We start from the raw sequence: 24,765 nt of genomic DNA on the forward strand, positions 1-24,765 counted from the left end.
ATGTAACTGTCACACAAAGCCAGCAACTCTGTGAAAGGAACCATTTACGAACTTGTAACCACCGTTTTGTCAAGGTAACTTTTTTGATACTAGAGCTTTTTTAAACAACATATACTTGTACCATTGGCAACATCTCAAGCACACTTGCTGCAAGTGGTTAACAAATCATTTAGTTTGTCAGGGGGCAAGGACTGAAGATACCCCACTCTCGTGTACAAGATACCCATTTTTCGTTACACTTCAGACTGGATGCACCTCCGGTGCCCATGTGCAAGTTCAGGCAGAATCATCGGGTGCATTGTAATATTACGGGATGCGGGTCTAGACAAGAGTGGGGTTAGACTGGGCATAACTCAGATGTAGGGGTAGAACAGTACATCAAAGCATCAAAACTTCGATCAGTTTCTCATTCTGTGCATGCATTTGTATTAAGATGTATAGAAGTATGTTGTGGTAGTGGGGTGGGGGTGTGGGGGGGGGGGGGAAGGATTGAAGGGTTGGTGAAAAGGCCCCAAATATTATCCTGACATGCCACCACCGGTGTTCTATGCCATGCCCGTGGCACTCTTTAAACTAGTGAACATCAAAGGGGTACAGTGTATAATTAAGCATACAACACAGTTACAACAGAGCTGCTGGAAAACTAAATGCATACACACAAAAACAACAGCATGAAACAAAATATTAAACAATTTGGAAACATCAAGGCTTTTCTCCTATTCAGCACAAATGCAAACACAGGTAAACATTGAAAAGAAGAAGAATAAAACATTTGAATAGTCTTCTTCCTTCCCACAAAAAAGCAACATATAAGCAGTGACATTTTGGAGCACGATAATGTAAATGCCAAGAAAATCTTTAAAAGGTTTGATTTTGTGATTGACTGCAAGCAGAAGTACTTGTGTGTTATAAAATGCTGCCTGGGAACTACTTCATTCTCTTGGTATTTGAAGAAACACTGACAAATGTTCCTTTAACCTTCGAGTCTGTACGAAAACATATATGAACTCTTCTGCAGTCTCTTTTCCTCATTTTTTGAAATGTGTAAATTGGTGGAGTTAGATTATGTCACATGGATTATGTTCGAATGAGACGTAACATGGTGATTGCAATGGTATTCTGTCATACAGTCTGGCTTTCAAATTTCAAAGTACTGAAGTGATCGCAATGTACTGACACAATTGAATTGCTTTTCTGAGAATACTTGATCAGACAGGAGGGGGATGGGTGAAGTTTCTATTCACATGAGTCTCTGGAGAGCTTTTGCTATCAAAAGCAAGGTTATCCCAAAATATGTGAGTCAAAGATGCGAGGCCAACATGTCACTTTATTGGAGTCCTGATAATATTTGAACATTTAAAAGAGCACATGTGGGTGTGAATCAGAGAAGAAAGAAGTTTTAGTGGGTGTGAATTAGAGAAGAAAGAAGTTTTAGTTTGTTAGTACCACTCCAATCTAAAGCCATTAGATGAACTTTCTCCTCGTCTGACAACCCCTTGTGAAATTTCAGAAATATACTAATGATTATTTTCATCCCTGAAATGTTGAAAGTACTGTTAATACTGTCACATCAAAGAGGTTGAGACTTGAGTTAATCTTAGTTCATATCAAAGAGAATGAGATTTGAGTTAATCTTAGTTCATATCAAAGAGAATGAGATTTGAGTTAATCTTAATGTACAGTGATCATATGTGGAAAATTGATAAGAAGACCTCCACAGTACATCCACCACACCAGCACAGCTGCACAAATAACAATGTAAGCCGTTCAATGTGTAATATTGTGTTCAAGGGTTTGCCAACACACATGTTTGAGTTGCTTTTGACACAATTTAACCTCTTTTTTTTTCTTCAGAACTACACATACATCAGCTAAGCACAACTGCCAGCTATTTTGGGCTTATTGCTACCACAATAATCTCATAATTTAGCTGTTTTTGGTCTATATCGTGCATGTGTGAGTGTAAATGACAGTTTGTCATCTCCGATAAGAGGAGATACAAGGGGGATGGGAATTATAGCAACATCTTTTTTGTGTCTGGTGTTTATTCAATACACAAATATTGGTGAATCTCTTTACAATGTGTAGGTCCCATTATAGTAGGCCATGGCTTTTGTTTTTTAATGCGAGAGCATAACTACCATGAAATTGGAATGTTCCAGTGAATGCATTTTTTTTTAAACGCTTGTACATAATGGTCAAATGATACGATATCACATGTATCAGAACATGTACTGAAGATGAAGAAAACAGATCTTGGGGATTGCAATAACCTGCGAGTTGTCACTGAGATGTTGGTTTATAATGAGAGATGCATGAGCTCTAAATGCCATCTGGCTCATATGTACTGTTTATCCCTTAACTAACCTGCTTGCCGGTCGAGAATAGCTTTTCAAATCTTGCATAACAGTATTCAGAACCTGGTTTCTATTATTTCATTTTGCATCAATATTATACAAAAAAAGCTAGCACCACGTTGCGTGGTCCCTGAATGAGTAGTCTGGATTCAGACCGGTCAGCAGGATGGACAAGAATTCATGTCTTTTTTGTTTCTGTTTTTGATGTGTCCCTGGTTGCTTAATCCTAAACAAAGGTTGGTAATTTGTGTGAGTCTCATATTAAGGGACAGGGACAGCGATAAGCCTCCAAACTTGGTAGGCTCGGTAGAACAGTTTACAGACGGATGGTGTGCAGAAATCTCCAGTTAGTAGACGGGGTTGGCCATGTTGCTCTGCAGTGCCTTGAACAGCGCTTCCAACTCGTCCAACTTGCCTTTAGTTGGCTCACAGCCGAGGACGAACTGGCTGTTATCTTCTTCGAGCTGAAAGCTGCAGTCGCTGGCCGCCTCCTGGGGCTGAACGGGGACAACAACGCATTCCTTGGACTTGGTGCGGAAGTAGCAGGCGGAAGCCTCCACGCGGTACGTGCCAGGTGTGAGGAGGCGCCAGTAGTCGCCGTCAAGAGCTGGAATCAGACAGGACAGACAAGTGTTTTATATTTCATATATACATTGCAGAATGCGATGGATTCATGACTCATCACATACTTGAGGCAAGCACGAGCAAGTCAAACATTACTGAATGTTGAAAATCCACCACAATGTTCCACTCTCATAACGAGAAAAAACACAATGTTCTTTCACCCGTTGAGGACAGTTTGATTTTGCTTCAACACGCATATTCCACAGACGCTTGCCCGAGTATACTCGGGACTCATCCTCAACGGGTTAAAATGTGGTTACCATGGCAACACCTGGTATGGCACTGACAAATATCATGTCTCACACATCTACATCTTGAAACCAACACATGTGACAAATACTGTTTTAAGTCACTTCGCAAGGAATACAGACTGACCAACTTACTGACTGACTGGAACCAAAGTGATTCCTGTATAAGCTCCTTTAAATCTTTGTTTGGCAGGGGGTGTAATACCCAAAGTCACCTGAGATAAATCACCTGCACAAACCTACATTGATCATATTGCATGTAGATTTGAAACAAATAAGAGATATAGGAATGTGTGGCACTGCATTTGGAATCATTGACAGGATGACATATCTTAAACATGATTGTGTACAGCCCTTTACAACAAGTAAATGACAAATATCTACTTGGCAACACTGCATCTGCTAGAATGAAACTTCAAAACTTGGCCTTAAAATAGACACCAACATAAAAAGCAATCTACTTTTGTGCTATTATGCAACCCAAACAACCACATTTTTTCCCCCTTTGCATTTAATATGACAAGCCCCTGAATCAATGGCCTGAGAATTCCAAATTTGATGTCATCTGCATTTTATAGATCAATGTCAAGTACGACTTTTTGTCACATGCAATCAGAACAGTAGTCACTGCAAATAGCAAAGGGCACACTCCAGTCTGGTAAAGGCATAAGTGCTAAATCAGTCTACACATGGGATGAAATCCAAAGTGAAACGAGCACTGTATCCATTCATTTGATGCTATCAAAACATGCTGTGCACAAAATTGTTTACGGGCATCTCACTAGCTGTGGCTCTCTACAGTCTGTTAGCAATTACAGTGAAAAGAAATTAAAGTGTACCAATACCCCGAGTATTATGTTTGCTTTATTTGTAGAAAATACTTTCATGCCCTCTGCAAAATATTGGAATTTTTCGTCACTCCAATCTCTATATTGAGGTTTAACTGTAAATTTTAAAGAGTATACAAAAACAAACGTGACTTCAAATAGACCAGTTGATCACCCAATGCTTTCAATTGAATGATCCCGCTATCTATATTTTTTATAGGCCCTCCCCCATCCCCAAGTCTGGCACCTTGCCATCGTGGGATTTTTGTTCTTTTTTTTCTTTTCTCTTTTGTAAAGATGGTGTTCACACGCAGTCACTACTTTCTCCTGAATGTGCATTTTGTTTTGTTTTGTTTTTGTTTTGCATTTTTTTCTGAATTCTCACAGTGCGCTACATGCTCTACTGGAGCATACACCAGTCACCTGTAGGCAGGCACCTTACCGCGAGCAGTAAACGGCAGGCAGTTTCTTCTACCACCACTACTTTTACTGTCAAAAAATACTTGGCTTTGTCACAATTGAACCCAAAAAACAATTTGATAAAGAGATGAGTACCTTGAAGTGACACATAAACAATATACAACCGACATATGAGTTTGATGTTTTTACAAGTTTTACACATGTTTTTCACATATTTGATAACATATTTGAGCATGTTGCCAATTCCAAGGATGTCGCACAAGAATTTGAGCATGTTGCAGCAACATCCTCAAACCTCTTGTGGTCCACTCTGCTTGAACGATAGTGATATGCAATGCAATGCATGTGCATGATCAGCTAACCGACCAACATGGGATCTCAATATCATTTGCAAAAAATTGTATGTGTATAGCTAGAATGTGCACACTTGAGTACTGGAGCTTACGGAGCAGAACTTAAACGTGTGGAGCACAAGTGCCAAATTGTTATAGAGATAGGATCTGATTTATCAAAATATGCATACATTCATGGGCTATCACAGGTGAATTATGGCTGTTTTTCTGTGTAATTCTAGCTGTACACAAATTTGATTTCCAAGGTACATTGGTACATTTTTAACTCCAGTCTAGTATCTGTGGACAGGTACCAACCTGAGGTGATGTCATGGTCGATGTAGTCATTCTGCAACTTGGAGGTAATATTGTAGACCCTGATCCTGGCGTTGGGAATCCCAACATTGTTCTCGTCAAGCACAACTCCCTTGATGCCAGCATGTACCTTGTCATCACAAATGAATTAATATGCTTTCCATTATTTCAAACACAAACATTGACAAAAATTATCTACATTTAGCACGTGACTTGCACAAGTCAAACTTTTTAACTGTGGACAATCATACATAATCATCAAATGGATATGTATGTTTCAACATAGAGCAGAGCTGAACAGCAAATTTTTATGACGTCGGAGAATGGAATATTCTCGCTTCCATTAAAGTTTTTAAAAAAAGAAGAAGAAGAAGAAAAAAAAGTTTCCATACCCATGACCCGGGTAGAAACAGTCAATTTTTGCTCTAATACTGGATATATATTCAAGTGATCCACAACATGAAATTTCACCATGTTACAAGTTCTGAAGGCGAGAATATTGCGGAAACTGTACTTGCCCAGAGCGCACATCACGAGTGTGTAGTGCGCAATATTTTGCTACTTATTTCCTGTTGAGCTGCTTACGTTTGATGTTACATGTTGATTACGAATGAATATATGAATGAATGAATGAATACATAAACACATGAATGAATGAATGAATGAATGAATGAATGAATGAATGAATAGATGGATGGATGGATGAATGAATGGAAAGGATGGATGAATTAATGAATGAATTAATCAATCAATCAAAGAAAAATCAAGCAATCAAAGAAAAATCAAGCAAACAAATGAAAGAATGAATGAATAAAACAAGGGACCACAAATATTATCCATAGAGAGTGTAATTACCTGCTGCATGTAATCTAAGAGAGACTGTTTGTTATCCTGCCAGTAGTCTTCAAACAATTCAGGATGGCTGGGGAACTTGATGCATCCCAACTCCAGGGTGATCTCAAAGCAGTTGGTGTGGAGGTAGTTGTAGTCTTGCATACCTGGTGGTGGAATGGAAAAGAAATGAGAAATGGCACACAGGGAAATTTGGTCTACAGAGCATTACTACTCTAACAGTATCTTTACATAAAGTTTGTGACAGTCTCAATTCTCACTTATTTCCAATCATTCATAATATAGCCTAAAATTTGGCTCACTCGCATCTGTGTGTATTGCACATTGGCATGTGCTTGAGTTTCACACTGAAAAATCCCAATGCAACTAAATACCAATACAAGCCACATGCCATGTGTAAAGTTCTGTGTGTGCATGTGCGCATAATATGTAGAAGGTGCTGTTGAATGAGGACTTTGGTAGGAACATGCACTGGCTACTGACAATAAGAAGGAGCCTTCTACAAACTGTAGCTTTAACAGATAATAAAGGTCAGACAGGAACAGTGCATAAACACAATTTTGTATTATTATTTTTTTTTTTAAAGGACATGGGTGACAGCGGCATTGTGAATTATTACTATTATTTTTTCAAAGACAAATAGTGACCTTAATGTCAGGATTTAGCCTAGGTAACCTACAGGTTTTTGCTCATGGGACTACACACAGTCATAACATTCTGCTGATCAAACACATATTGTAACATAAGATTGGCTCTTTTGAAGTCCAATAAAATGTGAGTGAGCCTCATTAATTTCCTAGAGTGGTGCATGATAAGATTCAGCCCATTGCGGTCCGCTGTTGGTACGAACACTGACTCACAAAACCATTAAAGGTTCAACTTCCTTCCTATTGTCTGTGCTGGAAGCAGCAGAAATTCTGCTTACGTGTGACAAAGCTTGTGATAGATACCTTGGGCAAGAATAATTGTTTTAGAGGCTGTTTCCATTCACTTGGTTACAGCTATGAGAATTGCTGAAATAAAACATTTTTCACGCCTCTATTTTTTCTCCCATCATCAGCACATAACTTAGATTTGTTTAGTTTACATGATGATTTTAACGCAATTTTACACATTTGCATTTTCCCGATTTAGATGTTAAAGGGAATAGTTAGTAACTGATCAGTGGGAATCAGTTGGAATGCTGGGGGATGATTGTTCCAATCCTTGTGGGATTCATTTAAGAGTACATTATATATCTATTGTTGTCTGAAAATTATTTGCTTCAGAATGGTCTCATATTCAAGTAATGTGCAGTTTAATGTCTCCAGGTTAGCATGCCTGTACAGTGACGGGCGATCGTTCACTATTAACTGCTCATTACTTTAATATGAGACCATTCTGAAGCAAATAGTTTTCATACAACAATAGATGTATAATGTACTCTTCAATGAATCCCACAAGGATTGGAACAATCATCCCCCGGCATTCCCACTGATTAGTTACTAGCCATCCCCTTTAAGTTTTGAAAAAGATTTGACCAACATGTTGCCTTGATTTAATTCTTTTAAGTTACTCCTCAAATATCAGCAGATAGCCCTTTCAGTTTGCACTAAAAAAGATGGACTGACTTATTCAATACTATATTTGACTGACAGTGCATTTCATCAGACAATAGGATATGAAAAACTAGATATATCGCTACGGCGACTGATATGCCTCCGCCATAATGCATGGTTCTCCTAATAGGTCTATAGTACAATGTCTTGACAATGTGTGATGACAGTTTCACACAATTGGCAAAATATTAAAATGACAGGTTTGACACAAATGTGCTGAATGTTCACTTTTTCTAGAACTAGGTTCAATTGGATGAATGATTAAAATGTCAGAGTGCAGGTATTTGGGGAACTGATGATTTTTACTTGACTTTTGACCCTTTTATAAGTCTATGCATTGAGTAATTTTCAAGGTATTGAGAAAAAGCACAATTTCAGTATCAAATGGGAAAATAGCATTATCTAAACCTGGCCTTTGACCTTTGACCTCACAGTTCCAAAGAGAATCACTGTTAGGTTGAACATGCATAAATATGTAAGTTTCATGACGATACCTTGAGTTACTTTCGAGATATGGAGGAAAAAGTGCAATTTAGCACTTTCACTTGACCTTTTACCTTTTGACCTTTGACCTTTTGGCAAGAAACTTCCCCAAAAATATATATTGGGTAATACATGCCATACATCAAGTTTGAAAAAAAAAAACCTTCAGGCATATTGCATTTTAAGGAAAGTAGTGATATTTTGAGGAGTTGACCTTGACCTTTGACCCCCTGACCTTTGACCCATGACCCCAACTTCCCTAGATAATCACTGCCCATCGGTACAAGCATATATACTAAGTTCCATGAAGATACCTTGAACCATTTGCGAGATATGGAGAAAAACATGAAATTTCAATTTTTTTTCACAAAATAACCAGTGACCTTTGACCTTTGACCCTGTGACCTTAAAATCCACACAAAGTATCATCCCCCAAGGATATACCCTCATACCAAGTTTGATGTAAAACCACCACACGGTTCTTGAGATATCGACAAAAACAAAACGGGACGGACGGACGTACGGACGTACGGACGTACGGACGTACGGACAGACGGACGGACGGACGGACGACCCGAAAACATAATGCCTCTGGCCACTTCGTTGCGGAGGCATAAAAAAATAGCAGACTCTACACACAGCTTTCCCTAAAAAGAACATGCAGATTTCCTCTTTACAGTGCAAACTTTGATTGTATTTCCTCTTACAATCCTTTTGAGCTCTGATCATGACTACACAGCCCAAAGTGTAATCAAATTCATCCATGCAAACTTTGATTGGATTTATCCTACACTCCTTAATTCTTGGCAGGCAAACAGAATGTGGGCTTGGGAGCTCTGCAAAAAACAACCCAAAGAGCGACATGTTCATCCAAATATATCGATGTCTCCATCAGTAAAACATCTCAAACAATTCCTACACTCGCACGAGAAAGAAATAATTATAGGCTGGGGCTTGGGCAGATGACAAATAAACATCTTGTCTCTGGTAGCTGAGGCAAACAGTTGATACATTCTGGCATTCCTGCTTGTAAGAACGCATCTAGCAGTCTTAAAGGACAAGTTCACCTTCATAGACATGTGGGTTGAGTGAATGCAGAAATATTAGCAGAGCACATCATTGAGAGTTTGAGGAAAATCGGACAATCCGTTCAAAAGTTATGAATTTTTGAAGTTTCTGCTCACTCAAGGCTGGATGAGAAGACTACTATAGCTTGTGATGTCACATGAGTACAACGATATAAAGAAAGAATAAAGAAAATTCAACATATTTTCACTTTTCTCGCATAACAAAAGACCACTTGACTTCTCTCTTTCAGAAGGCAGGGGGAATAGTATCACGCTTAACATATGTCAGTAACCAGTCGAAGAAATGTGCACTTTGTTCAAAAAATAAAGTTTTGTGAAATTCTCTTTTTATTTTCTTTATATGGTTGTACGCATATGACATCATACACTGTAGTAGTCTTCTCATCCAGCAGTGACTACGCAGATACTTTAAAAATGGGTAATTCCATGAAGTTGGGGCACAAAGTGTTACATTTTAGCATAACTCAATACTAATTATGCTATACATATATTCTTTATAGGCTTTACATTTGTATTGAGACCATACATTTTCCTGGAAATTTTGTGCCATTCAGACTCAATTTTGATGAAGTTATTTTTAAAAAATGTAACGGTGTCCTGTAGCATCGTGACGTGTCCATGTAGCATCATGATAGTTAAAATCTGGTCCTAAAAGACAAATTAATGCAATTAGCTTGACCAAAATTTGATATAATATGCATAATTACTAGATTAGTCAGATAGCTAAATATCTTAACTCTATTTTTCACAGTTTACTTTTACAAGAAAATTACACACTATGCTACACGGTGTCCACCAAATGTAACAAAAAAGGACACCTTGTAGCATCGTGATACATTTTGTAATTTTCTTTTAAAATTAAAACTGTGTACAGGAAATTTGAGATATTTAGCTATCTGACTAATCTAGTAAATATGCATATTGCATCAAATTTTGGTCAAGCTAATTGCCATAATTTGTCTCTTAGGACCAAACGTTAAAATTTCACGATGCTACATGGACACGTCACGATGCTACAGGACACCGTTACATATTGTTTAATAACTTCATCAAAATTGAGTCTGAATGGCACAAAATTTCCAGGAAAATGTGTGGCCTCAATGCAAATGTAAAGCCTACAAACAATAAATGTATAGCATAATTAATATTGAGTTATGCTGAAATGTATTTTTCAAATATCACGATGCTACATGGACACTGCCCCAACTTCATGGAATTACCCAAATGTATAACTTTTGAATGAATTGTCCGATTTCCCCCAAACTTTCACTGATATGTTCTACTAATATTGCTGTATTCACTCAATCCACATGTATATGAAGGTGGACTTGTCCTTTAAGATTCAAGGCAGGGAACACTACGATATTCTTGAGTTCTGAAAGTCAATAAGAACTGTCGCTGACCTCCTTTCAGTGGGTACCAGTCAGCTCCATTGGTGATGCCGTCAGTAAAGATATCGTTGCCACCCTTGTCGCAGGACTTGCGGTCCGGGTCAGACATGATCGGGTGCACCATGGAGTAGGCCTTGGCCAGCTGCCGGAAAGTGGCGTCGTCGGCGCAAGCTTGGTAGTGGGCCCTGTCGTCCACGCTGGAATCCAAGGGATAGTTGGCCACGAAGTCACCCCCGTGGAGGTTGGCCGAGAGGCAGAAGGGGAAGCTGTCGAGCCACTCCATGATTACTTGTGTCTCTGGCTCCAACTTGTATTCGTTGTAAATAGAGAATAGAATCAAATAGAAAGCAAATAAACTAAGGGCATGACAAGGGTGAATAAAGGACGAAATCCAAATACGTGTACGCTATGAGAATTGAGGGATTCCAGCAATATCAATACAATAGAAAACATCAGCAAAGTTCGAGGAAAATTAGATAATCTGTTTAAAACTTATGAATTGTTCCAGTTTTGGTGGAGCAATGGCTGGAAGAACAGGCTACAACACTTTGTGACATCATGTTTGGCCAACAATACAAAGACAATAAAGATATTGTTTTCCATACATGGCATCACAAAATGATGTAGTTTGCTCATCCAGTGATGGCTGCACCATAACTTTAAAAATTCATAACTTTCCAACGGATTGTCCAGTTTTCCTCAAACTTTCACTGATGTGTTCTTCTATAGTATGGCTGCATTCACTCAATCTATGTGTACACACTAAGTGCATTTGGATTTCATTCCCCTTTAAAATGAAACTCAAGTCGCCTGTCCTATAATTTACTTTTATATCACAAAGAGCTCAGTTGAACACAAAGATCAGTGAGAGTTTGACTGACATTGAACAAAGAATAAGTGAGCTATAGAATGGAGATGATTCACAAAGAATAAGTGAGTTACGAACTGGAGAAGATTCACATGTTTTCCTTATCCATTGATTCTGGTCAAAACTGCAAATGAATATCGGATAAGGTGATGATGTTGTAGCTTCACAACTTCCATTACATAATTGAAATGTCATAAAATCCCTCCTGGGGCAATGAAGCAACAAGAAATATAGCTCTGCCCCTAAAATATCATCACTTACATTTAAAATCTTCAACAGCTCTAGAATAATTTGATGTAAAGGATATTTTTTATTACCCCCCCCCCCATTTTGCTGTTGCTTTTTTACTCTTTTTCCCTTTCTTTATCCCTCTGTTGTTCCTCATCTTGTTTGATGTTGCCTCCCTAGTCATCCTTATCCTACAATGGTTGCCTCTCCCCCCCCCCCCCACCTCATGGTCATCCAGATCATCACTGACCCTCCTCTGTCTTTTGTCTGTCCACCCTCCTTTAATCCCCCTCCCTTTACCTGTTGGGCTCCTTGCCCATGATCTCCATCCCCCCTTTTGTTTTCCTTGTTCTGTGTCCCTAGCCCTCCCCTGACTGTTCTTGTTGTGTGTAGTCCTTATTATGTGTTTGCTGTCCCTGCCTGTTTGACATTTTGCCCCTGACCAAGATTCTGCTAGGATCAAAAGCTCAGGCCCCCTTTGAGTCCATTTTGTTATCTTTGATAGATTTCATGCAAGCTAATACAAGCCTTGTGAGGTGGTTAGGGAATTGTAACCAAAAAAAAACAAACAAACAAACAAACAAAAAATCAAATGAACAAAACTACATACTTGACTAAGCAAAAAGCTTACAGAAAAATTACTATATGCATTGAATGCCAGAGGCACTTCACGAAAATTTCATGATGTGAAAATATCATGTCTTAAAGTGTTCACCGAGATGATTTTACCACACTGATTTTGTGATTCAACATGGTGAAAACAAACATATTGACTAAGCAGCTCTATGTAGTAGCATGGCTCACTGACTGATTTTTTTTCCCTTCAAATTCTGCAAGCAAGAGTGGGATGTACAATACATCCTCAGAAACACATTCATTATGTATCTTGATCATCACACCTGAAAATACTGACTCCAATTATCTAGAAATCAAACCCTACATGTCAGACAGTAGGTAAATAATGACATACCCTTCCACGGATACTGGAAGTGATGTGGTTGTTTTGCACTGTGTGCTCAAAAAGTATCCTGTCCAGGTCAGGGAAATTGCGATTCAGGTCCACTCCATTAGCATTGGCACGCCCAATGGTCCAGGAATTTTCACCAGCCCTTATCATCTGGATTGACATCAGCATAAACAATGAAGTGAAATTAGCATTGAATGTTGACCATTTTATTGATCGATAGCTTGAAATGGTTCACTGATAATAACGTCCTTGCAGCCAAATGCCAAATTGTGACAGTTTGACATCAAATGAATACAAACAAAATGCACCCACAAAGTACACATAAATGTTCACTGCAACTGATTGACAAATTGCCCTAACTGTTATCTGGATGTAATAAGCACCAAAATTAATCAATGTTTGGTAGTGGCCATGATAAAAAATCATGGGCATACATATTGGGGCAGGATTTGAATACATGTACAGCTTCTTGATCTTGAGTATGTGTGTCTATAATTTTTGTTAAAATCAGTAATTGATTACTGATTAATTCAGTGCTTATTACGTTGATGCAGGACAATTTGTCAATCAGTTGCAATAAAAACAACTTGATGCAAGAATTTTTTTAATTCGAATTTAAAGTTCAAACTGAAATATATATGAATTGCTCCATAAAATAACAAATACATTGTATATCATACTGGGGGGGAGGGGGGGGGGGGGGTGTCCCTAGAGGGTATCACAGTTCTCAACTGCCAGCTCAATAGATGGCTAGAATTGTTCATCGCCATGCATTGCAAATATATTGCCCTGAACAACAATAACTTTCAAGTGTTTAAAACTTCATTTGAGACATGGAACATCTGGGGCTGTATTATTCTGCTGGGGTCACACGTCAGAATGCTAGAACTCTATACTATCATCAAAAACAAAATATTCACTTAGATTTTCCCTCCTATGACCAAATTTGAAAGAAATCCACAAGGAAATAAGGTCATCACGAAGTACAAATACGCAATGTGATGCCACAGCGGCAGCGTAGTGTCCTCTGCATCCACAGTACTGTTAAAGTGGATAATTTTTGCATGGGCAATTTTTTGCGCTGGGCCACAGAGCGTGTTTTTCATTCCGCACAATCAGGAACACTATGGCATGCAAAAATAATCACGGGCTTTTTTTTTAATGCTAGCTTATGGTTGCCCGAAATGCATGAAATTTCCACACCACGAAAAAGTTCCACTTTACAATATCCTGCTAAAACTTTGTCTAGGGGGATTGAAGAATTTCTTCTTTTTTTTAAAGAGAGACTCACAGAGCTCCACACTGGCATTTTTCTCTGGTGGCTCGTTTGAGATATTAAAATCTTTGAATCTGAAATTTTGGTAGCCTGGGAAAGAAATGTAGTGGCCCGAAATAAAAGGAACATATGATTTTTCATTTCAATTTTTAGCTGCCCGATTTGGCCCCAAAAAGGAAACCTTTTTCAGAAATTTGGTGGCCCGATATCAATTTTTAATGGTCCCGGGCAAATGAGCCACTGCTAATGTACACAACTGCCCTGGACTCATCTTGCAATTATGCCGATCATTTTTATTCAGGTTTTTGTTTTTGTTCATTCCATCCAGGATGAGTGCAAGGAAATGACAACTAGCAAACTATTAACCCGCTGAGGACGAGTTCCGTGTATACTCAGGCAGGTGTAGATATATGGGAAATGTGTGTTGTAGCAAAATCAGTCCGTCCTTGGGTTAATAGCAAACGTGGCTGGGTTGAGCTCACCTCTTGCAGGGCAGCCTCGTAGCCATCTGGGTTCATTGAGGGCATGATGTGGATGCGAGTGTTGTCCACCAGCCATTTGATGTCGGGGTTCCCTGCGTTGTACTCCTGGCAGAGGTACCGGACGAGGCGCAGCAGCATCTCGCGGCCAACGACCTCATTGCCGTGCATGTTGCCGACATACTTGAACTCTGGCTCCCCTGCACACAAACCAGAATGAGACAGCATGTTAGACACATTCACAGTCACAGACATACATTGTACATTTGTACATTGTTAATGGGCTCTCTCAAATAAGAACGATGAGTTAACATCATAGTTAAAGCTTCATCCAACAAATATTTTTTATAATCCACCTCTGCAGGTTTTCTTTTTTCAACATCATTAACATCTTCTACAATTTATCATCCTTTGAACTGAACTGATTCATGTGGTACTGGTAAGAACTGGGCAATGAGGACTAAACAATTTTATATGATCCTGCATCACAAAATCAACAAAAAGTTCAAGGGCAGATACTTATAAAAACAAGGCAAGTGCCAATATGTGTCTCCCCTATTCACACAGAAGAAATCAAATTTGTTTTTGTAACTCCCGGAAGTTCATTGACCCGCCTACAACCTTTGACCTTGTGGTGACCTTCAACTCCCAAAGGGACATTTACCAGCCAAGTTTGGTCACAAACAGACATAGGGATCAAAAGTTATGAGCCATAATCGAAATGCGCCCGCAAAAACTTAACATCGGGCCCTAAAAGTTATTGACCCCTGTCTGTGACCTTTGACCTTGTGGTGACCTTCAACTCCCCAACGAACATCTACCATCCAAGTTTAGTCACAAACAGACATTATGGATCAAAAGTTCTGAGCCATAATCAAACGCGCTGTACAAACTTTAACATCGGGCCCTAAAAGTTTGTTGACCCCTTTCTGTGACCTTTGACCTTGTGGTGACCTTCAAATCCCCAATGGACATCTACCATCCAAGTTTGGTCACAAAGGGACATATACATCAAAAGTTATGAGCCATAATCGAAACGTGCCGTAAAAACTTAACATTGGGCCCTAAAGTTCATTGACTCCTGCCTGTGACCTTTGACCTTCAGGTGATCTTCATGTTTGCAAAAACGCGTAATATTGTATACCGGTAATCACTCTCCCCTCCCAGTTTGATTGAGAATGAAGTCCTCAGAAGAGAGTTATTCAAGTTTTTGTGGCGTTAAGGATGGATGACGGACGGACAGATGCCGCAGGCGATCCCTTAGTCTCCCCGCACCTCTGTTGGGCTCAACAAAAAGCAGACTTCAAGCTTTAAAATGATGTACATTATGAGTTTTAACTCAATTCAGATGGAATCTCCTAACCTATCTAAACATTTGGGAGAAAGCATACACTCTGGAAAAAATGTGAACTGAGAAAAGAGGCTATAAAGTGAAGGGTCTATTCAAGTGCTTAATATTTACCAAGCCATGCTGGCCGTGTAATGAGTAGGACATAAAACAGGATGTAAACTTCCATAGCAACAACAATGAAGAGATTATCGGACTATGCTGAAATTGAGCACGCTCTGTCCATGATTAATACATGTATCAACTATGAAAGCAGCAGCATCATCCGTTCAAAAGTTATTGAACTGTTGAGGACGGGCTAATTTTGCTACAACACGCATTTCAATAGACCCCATGTACCCGAGACTCGTCTTCAAAGGGTTAAGACTTGAGAGTAAAGAGTGTGTAAAGGGTTTTTATGAAATGAAAAGGGGCCTGTAAGACATACCTAATCACATCATTCTACTACACTGTACATAAGCAGTGTTATAGAAAAACTGCTAAAAATGCACTTTCCCATTTGTTTATGATCCTACACTTGAAATAATGTGGAAGATCAGTTCTTTCAAAATACATGAAAAACTTAAGATTGACTGGGTTGACCCATTTAATTTTTTTTTAGTCCATATGTATTCAAATCAAGTGGTGCGACTTTTTGTTGGTTTGTGATGCACAGTCATATCAAATATACTATGTTGTGTCTTGCCTGAGAGCACAATCCCTGCCGCTAGGAGACTTGAACTACGTACAAGATGTAGGGGCCTAAAGCTTAATTAGTAAATTATTATAAACGTACATGTTTATCTAGTTGTCAATCACAGCTGATTGCAAAGGAATGTTTAAAATCTGGTCAGCATTTTTCTCACGGCTGTGAACAATAAAAACTGCAGGCTCCAGCTTTTCTAAAAGCATCTAAAGTTGCACTCACACATGTACACGATTTCAGTAACAGTAGTACAAAACGACACCACAAAATCGCGAGTTTTATATCGTGTTTCACAAACAAAGCACTCTTGTGTGTTTTGTGTCATGTTTCACAGGGTAGTATGGGGATGAGAATCACAAGAAAACTGTAAACATGATACTGTAATATCGGTATGCCATTTAGCAAGGCATCCTATACTATAATACTCGAAGTTGTTGTTGTTGTCGCGGCCTTATGTATTTCCTGTTTTATTTCGGCGTTGCTGGTTTCTCTATCTCCTCCCGAGCCGTCGGCTCCGGGCAGTTGCGACCGGTGCCGTCGGCCGCAGGAGAGTATCCTACATCGAATGGCGCGGGTTTCGTCCCCTCTCCGCCTCCGTGTCGACGTCGAGGACGAAAAAGAAAAATTAATTAGCTACATGCATAATGCATTTTTGTGCGTGACGAAAGAGCCGAGCGTTTCAATATTCACGGAACCTGCGCTGGCCTCCTGCTTTCTCGATCTTCCATCTTTTAGCTTGCAGAGACACTGGGGGATACTAAAGATGATGGTGCAGCGAAATCTCTGACATCTTCCGGCGGACGCGCACGCACACACACAATGTACCTCGCAGAACTCTATACACACTCTACACTGTGTGTATAGTTCTGTGATGTACCTTTGCCTCCGCCTGTTACGTGTACTGAATGTATTGACGATGGTTACACGAATCTGTGTGTGCGTGATATGGACTACAAGGGCATTTACGTACAGTTCGCCATTATTGGCGTCCCCAAATGAAAACAACGAACGTTGGTTATGTAATTGTATTTTGCACAACTGCAGAATACTGTTATGCAGCTCAGGTACGTCATTTAGTTTGCTCGCCGTTTGCTCTCAAGTCCGGTGTCATTGTACGCAGACTGTTTAGGACGCGGCTAAATACATTTGCCGACGTACCCTTACATATCAGATTACACGCGCAGCTGTGTCCATTCGTTTACTGCAGAGCTGCTGTAGTCATACATATTCATAAGATGAGCGGACGTAGAGGAAAACCTCGCTTTGCCGACCGCCTATTTTTAAAATTGCAAGTGGAAATAGAATGTGTGGTTCTATGGTCTATCAAACCAAGTTTTGGTGACAAAAAAAAAGAGGGAGCAAATGAGGACGAATGCAGTGATGTATCATATTCTTCTTTCTTCCATAACATGGGAAAAACATTAAAGAAAAAAAATACGAGGTCGTGAGAACCTACTCCCACGGGTGCCTATTAAACCTGATGACTATGATCTCCCCCTCCCCAAATAATAACAATGATGATGATAATAATAATAATAATAATAATAATAATGATAATGATGATAAGGATAATGATAATAATGATATAATAATAACAATAATAGGAGCAATAATTGTAGGCCTAATATTAATTATGATAATGTACAATCTGAAGCAGATGTAGTTCTATATTAATATGATATATCAAGCCAAGTTTTGGTGATTAAAAACAAAAAGGAGGGAGCAAAATTATGAAGACGAAAATATCTTATTTTTCTCTCATAACGTGGGGAAAAGAAACATAAAAAAACACAAAACAAAACAAAACAAACTTGAGACCAGCCGTGGATTCCCGCGGGTGCCCGCGTGGATGCAAGAGCAGGGGGTAATCAAAGTCATAGTGTTAATATCTTCCCGTTTCGACGGGAACAACCTGTGGGCAGAACTTTCGGGGAATCTCATTTGCGTTTTTGGTAATTTTTCCCTGAATGTTTTTGTTTTTTGCCCTGCGGAGGTGGAAGTGTGCGTGTGCGTGAGGGTGGGGGGAGGGGTGAGGGGCAACAAGACAACTGTTGGACTTCAACGGGTGCAAATAACCCCTCGAAACTCAAGTTCTATAATAAAAGCAAGTAGTGGCGGGAATGATCCCTACCAATGGACCGGATCGCCTGGCATATACTACAAAAATGTATTATAAAATTTCTGGGAAGGGTGGTCATTTAGAAGACAGCACAATTAACGAAAGAATGAGAAGACTTTTCTTTTTATTTCTTCAATAAAAATGTGCAAAATCGTATTATGAGAAAAAAAATAAAACCCCTCAGACCCGTGGATTTCCACGGGTGCTGCTAGTACATTATATTTCATGAATCAGGACTTCCCAACAATTTCGTGACTGAGTGGTTACATTTTGAAAAAAAAAAAAAAATTCTATTAACGGCCCAACCCACTATCTTGGTGCAATGCTGAAAACTTGATGTTGATGTCTGCTCTGCCTACATTTCTACATGGATACACAGTACATTACACAATACTCTATATACACATATATGTACTTACAGTTGTATGTCATATTGTACACAGTTGTATGGTAAATAATCAAAATATGGGTTACTGAATGTACTAAACATTATACTATATCAATACAGCTGTGCAAGCATGGAGTGGGTGAAACTGAGCTCATTTCAAAATTAATTCTATCAGCAAAACCATCTGCCACAAGGTCATACAGTCTCCAGTGTACTGAAAAAGAGAAAATTTTCGCACATTTTGCGCAAAAGAAAGTACAGTGTAGGCCAACAAGGGACCCACGGGTCTTGCGCTCACCTGAGTATTACAAGTTCACCTTTCATACATTCTTGCAGACTCTTTAATACCCGAGAACTTTGGAAACTCAGGGCGGGGGCAGCTTTGAGAGCTGGGGGCATGGTGTCCATATGCATAAATACCATCACACTCGTAAAAATACTTGCCAAGTACACAGTATTTAAAAAGTTGGACTGTGCAGTTTTGAAAAAACAAAAACAAAAACAAAAACTTTAAAAGCTCTATCACTTCTGATTCTACAGTATTATGGAATATAATTCTTTAATTTTGTGGTTTGGGCCCCTGGGGCCCCAAGAGGAGTATGGTGCCCATTCAAACACACTGAAATCCTATCCCACAAGGAATGACACTTGCCAAGTTTGGTGAAAATCCATTTTAGTGTTTTCAAGAAAAAGATAAAAATGTACAAGTTAAGCCCACATTTGGATCCCTACCCCCTGAATCTGCAGTGAACAAACTTGAAAATACTGTCATCAATGTACTAATTCGATATTAACTTGGCTTTATCACTTCTGGTTCTTGAGAAGAAGATTTGTAAATATTCCTCTCTTTTTTTCTTTTTTTTTTTTGGGGGGGGGGGGTGGTGTTGGGCTCCCTAGGGACCCCAACGTGAGCATGGTGCCCAGTTGAACAATTTGAGGTCCTAACCCTCTAGGAATGCTACCTACCAAGTTTGGTGAAAATTCACCAGGGGGTTTTCAAAAAGAACATGTACAATCTACATGTACAATTGTACATGTTCTCAAATGTTCTCAATTGGACCAATCCAATCCCTCCCCCTAACCTGTGTCCCAAGGGGGGGGGGGGGAGCACCCCTGATTCTGGCATGTACCAACTTGCAACAACAGTCATCAATAGTATGTATTTCATCAGAGTATTGTACCTTAGCTCTATCACTTCTAGTAGTTCTAGACAAGAAGATTGATTTTTTTTCTCTTTTAAAGATTCCTTAATTTGTGGGGTTTGGGCCCTCTCGGGCTCCCAGGTGGGGCACGGTGTCCATTTTTTGAAGGAATTGAGATTCTATCCTCCTAGGGATGACACCTGCCAAGTTTGGTGAAAATTTTTGCTTGCTACATGTACACATACAATGTATTGTATGTTTAAACACATATTTATCATGATTCAGTGGAATCAAAACATCAACTTCATCTTACCAGGATGGGCGTAAAAAAAAAAAAAATACTGGTGTGAAAATTTGCAACATTTGTATTAATTTTGACTAGGACATTACAAATGCACTACAACTGTATGTACAATTGTACAACACTTTTCTGTTTCCTAAGTGAAAGCCATATCAGAAGATGCTACAGCCATTTACATTTGTACTTTTACATAACTGAAAAGCTAAATCCACACTGTTGTAGCCAGTTTTGAACAATTTCAAACACAGCATTACTATTCAGTTTTGTTTTTGTTGTTGTTTATTAAAGTTCATGGTGCTTTTTCCTCAGCAAGAGAGAGAGAAAAAAAAATTATCAAAAATCTTTACACAAAGGCATTTGGAGTCATGTTGCAGTTGTGATACCGGTATATTACTTACATTGCAGTACTATTGCATTTGGGATCAAAGGTTGAATTCATAACCTGTCAAAGCACATCGTATTATTTATAATTAACACATAATTTTGTACTTACAATATTGCATGTATACTGTACACATGTACACTGTGTACTTACATGTACTTGATATCCTTGACAATTCTCATAAGATATTGATCGATGTGTACTGTACAATTGTACCTGCTACTGTACTTGAACACATACAATATATAGTACATTATACATATCGTATAAATGTATTGTTTGTATTTCACGGCTATTACACTGTGGGTGTTGACCTCAATTGTTCCTGCTTACTGTGAAATACCATGAGAGCTTCACAAGCTCAGATTTCAGACAGAAAACAATGAACATACAGGCCTAGGTAACAAAGGCCCTTGACTTGCATTATCACCAAGTCCCTGTGAGTGTGTGCTTTTAAAAAAGCGACTGAATGTTGGCATGTTCTGTTTGCTAACACTGTAAGTACTGTAGTTCACACAGAACACACAGAAAATTCATACAGCTACATGTGGAATACACCGATGGACAGCTATATATGTATGGATTGAATTTGCTTGACCTCAGTTTAATTAGCTGAACAATTAAATGCAACTGACAATGGCTAATATATGAAAAGTTTGACCGCAAAACAAGTTAATTCCACTCTCATGTAATTGGAAAAAAAACACACACAAAGAAACAAACATTGGAAACAAAAAAGATCAGAAGAAATTGTGGGATATTTTCAATAACTGTAATTTCAAAATTATTTCTTGTGATGAACAAGAAAACATGGGATATTTTCAATCATACATTGTAACTTCAAGAATAATTCTTGTAATGTTAACAAGACAGATACATTGTATCATGTGAAAGGCTTTATTTTGCTCTATCTGATGATGAACTCATCATTGAAATGTTCGAAAATGGCATTTTACTTTTACCCTGTTTGCCATCTCACTCTTCATATGAAGCCTGTTGCTATAGATTGTTACTAATCCTTCATCATGACAATCAAGTGTCATACTGGGCACATTACTGGTCGCTACTGGTGTTATTGCATTGGTCATATCAAGAATACTCTACAAAGTTTTTGTAGGTACAGTAGGTTCCATGTCATTTGCCCCTGCGACAAATTTGCTCCCATGAAGTATCTGCATGCTAAGCCAAACATAAACCCTACCCTGAAACATAACCCTAATCCTTATCCTCACATCGAATTAAAATGATTATATTTACAAATCTTAAATCTTAACAGATCACACCCTAATGTAACCCTAACCCTCTACTTTGTAAGTCCTTGGAGAAAATGAGACTGAACCAATTGTCTCAGGAGCAAATGTTCAGTCATCTTGTAGTTGTACACTGTAGTGTGTGTGGGTGTGATTTTTGAGACAGTAATAATACATGTAATTTAAACAATCTTATGGACTTTACAGTATCAAGTTGTGGTGGAATAATATTGTATGAACAATAACATTGTACATTGTCACTGATCACTATCATTATAAATATTTTCATCATTACTATACATTTTTGTACATGTCATTGTTATTGTTATAGTGAGGACAATGAGATCATCATCAGCAGCCCTACTACTGAGTAAGATCGTTGCCATTATTATTTCTGACATCATCATTCATATTATTACATGTAGTACCGCAGCACTTGTCTGGCACCTGGGATTCACTAATCACAGTAAAACATACAAACTGTACACATGCTGCTAGCAATTAAAGGCACATAGTCCCGGTAGTGTAGAGGGCGCTGTTGATGTTACTGCCGATCATCGTTAGCATTGATACAAAGATTGCCAAAGTTGAGCTGTCATCAAGAGTATCTAAAGCGCATAGGTGTTGCTATTAGTAGCGTTGCCTTCGTTGTCTTCTATGCGCATCACGCAGTCCGTAGTAATGCCAGGATGTATACATAATTTATGTGCTTCTTATCATAACATCACAAAAGAAGATGGCTTAAGCTGTCATCCCCCTCAGCCGAATCATGAGCCGAACTGTGATCAGACCACTGACTACAGTGGATCGGACTTCTTCGGACTCGGGGAAATGGGCCAAAGCGTAGGTCTCTATAGGAAACTTGCGCCATGCGCCCGTGTACGTATTTGACTAAACCAACGGGACCATCTGCTTGCCTTTAACAGACTGTTTGATCTTCAGCCTTAATATATCAGAAAAAAAGATAGGACACACATCACATCATGCAAATTTGGGCAATGAGTTGGTCATCCCTTATTTTTTAAAGAGTCAACACAACTTAACTTATTGGATCAACTAAATAATATTTTCTTGAGTTGATATCAGTCCTCTGGCTTCCATGAGGTATTGTACCTATTAAATGTGCATGCATTCAATTAATGTACTGCACCATTACTTGCCCTACTGGTAGAAATCTGTACATATGTGTAGGTCTGTAAACACCTAACAAGTAATTTTTATAATGTTCTATCCAATTTAACACAGATGCATAAAACTTCTTTTCTAACATTTTTAGGCTAGATAATGCAAAACTTCTTATGAAATATGAAAGAGCATGTAATTCAAAGAGGAATTCAAGGTTTATTTGATGAAAATTGGATTTGAAATGGCCGGGACGAGATCTCCAAAACACAGTGATTATTTAAAAGGTGGGACACACCCTAATTACGATGACTCTGTTTCACTTTGTCTAGAATGTCACAGCCATTCCAATACCGATTTTCATCAAATTCCCCCTATATTGTTGTCTATGCTCTGCCTCTGTACTATTTCATAAGCGGTTTCTTGGTATCTCACAAAAAGTTAAAAGCCCAATAAGCAATTCCCTTTTTTAGGTAGGATAGGATCTAGCCCCGGAGACCGCGCCGCCAGGCGCGGTCCTGGCGGCTTCCCCGCAGTTTCGCTTATGTTATAGTTCAAGTATTCTGTGCGCTTGTGCAAGTGATTGTGAATTCTGTGAACATCGGTGAGCTGCTTATAAGACATCATTTTGTGCATCACAAGCAATGAAATGCATCAAACAGTCGCCGATGATAGTCATTTAGGTTTCATCGACCCATGTAAGTATTCCTAGTAGTTTCTGTTGAAAAATTAAGGAAATATAGCGCCGCAAAGGCACCCGTTTGTTCAACATGAAGATCTTTTATGGGAGCACGGCGCAGCAGCCACACTGCGTGTGGCGGCTGTCGCAGTTAGATAGGATCCAGCTACAACTTTTTATTACCAGATTCAGTCCATCGTGGCATCACGCTAAAGAAGATGATGGCGTAACAAACAGCTAATCACAAGTTTGATACGATTTAAGGAAGTTGGAGACATGTGCTCAATTACTGCTCATACAGCACAAACATGTATGAGGCGAATACAGAACTTTGAGTTGTATTAATACGTGATGGAAATGATTTTACATGAGTGTGTATACCAATTACTATTAAGTATTATAGATCTAGTCCATATCCATCCACGATCACGACGGGCCATCATCATGATCACTGTGGATGGCGCTACCTCAACACAAAAATAACATAATTCTACTTCAGATTCCAATACGAGTATCTTACCGACTTCATGGACGCCAGGATTGTCTGAAATAATGATAACCATAAGTTTTCTGCCATCTCTGCTGGTTCCATTTGAATATAAAGTGGTAATAGACGGGCACTCTGCGCGGGTATCTGACAAAACATCTTCCAAATATTGTTGACCGTAGGGCTCCCACTCTTTTCGTCGACTGGCTACATCTTCCATCGACGAAGCTGTTACAAGGAGGAAAGAGAGCGCCGATAGCGCCACTAGAACAGAAAACATTGATGTCATGTTCTAACAGATCTACTTCAGACGCCTTGAAAGAATTATTGGTGAAGAAAATTGGTCCTGACAAATAATTGTAAAGGTTGACCCGGCGTAACAGCTGGCGGTACAATTATGGGTCGCGTCCTCTTGTTCTAGATCTGTCTCCAAACACACACGATGCAGCGCAAAACGCGGGTGGGTACAGGTACAGGTACGGGTAAAGTGGTGATCGCATCGCTCGTAT

General features: G+C 39.0%; 1 protein-coding gene across 1 annotated transcript; it reads right to left on the bottom strand.

The window, feature by feature from the left end:
* Nucleotides 1-2,704: 2,704 nt before the first annotated feature.
* LOC139720562 (carboxypeptidase D-like) lies at nucleotides 2,705-24,708 on the bottom strand. The gene is made up of 7 exons (XM_071631914.1): nucleotides 24,290-24,708; nucleotides 14,357-14,553; nucleotides 12,602-12,748; nucleotides 10,548-10,842; nucleotides 5,979-6,121; nucleotides 5,127-5,253; nucleotides 2,705-2,964 (listed from the first exon to the last, which is right to left on the bottom strand). Exons 1-7 carry the CDS (start codon nucleotides 24,543-24,545, stop codon nucleotides 2,705-2,707), a joined length of 1,425 nt encoding a protein of 474 aa, XP_071488015.1. The 5' UTR covers nucleotides 24,546-24,708.
* Nucleotides 24,709-24,765: the final 57 nt, after the last annotated feature.

The sequence above is a fragment of the Diadema antillarum genome, unplaced genomic scaffold (genome assembly GCF_040938485.1).
Source record: "Diadema antillarum isolate AM-2024a unplaced genomic scaffold, OU_Dant_1.0 scf00000129, whole genome shotgun sequence".
Taxonomy (NCBI): domain Eukaryota; kingdom Metazoa; phylum Echinodermata; class Echinoidea; order Diadematoida; family Diadematidae; genus Diadema; species Diadema antillarum.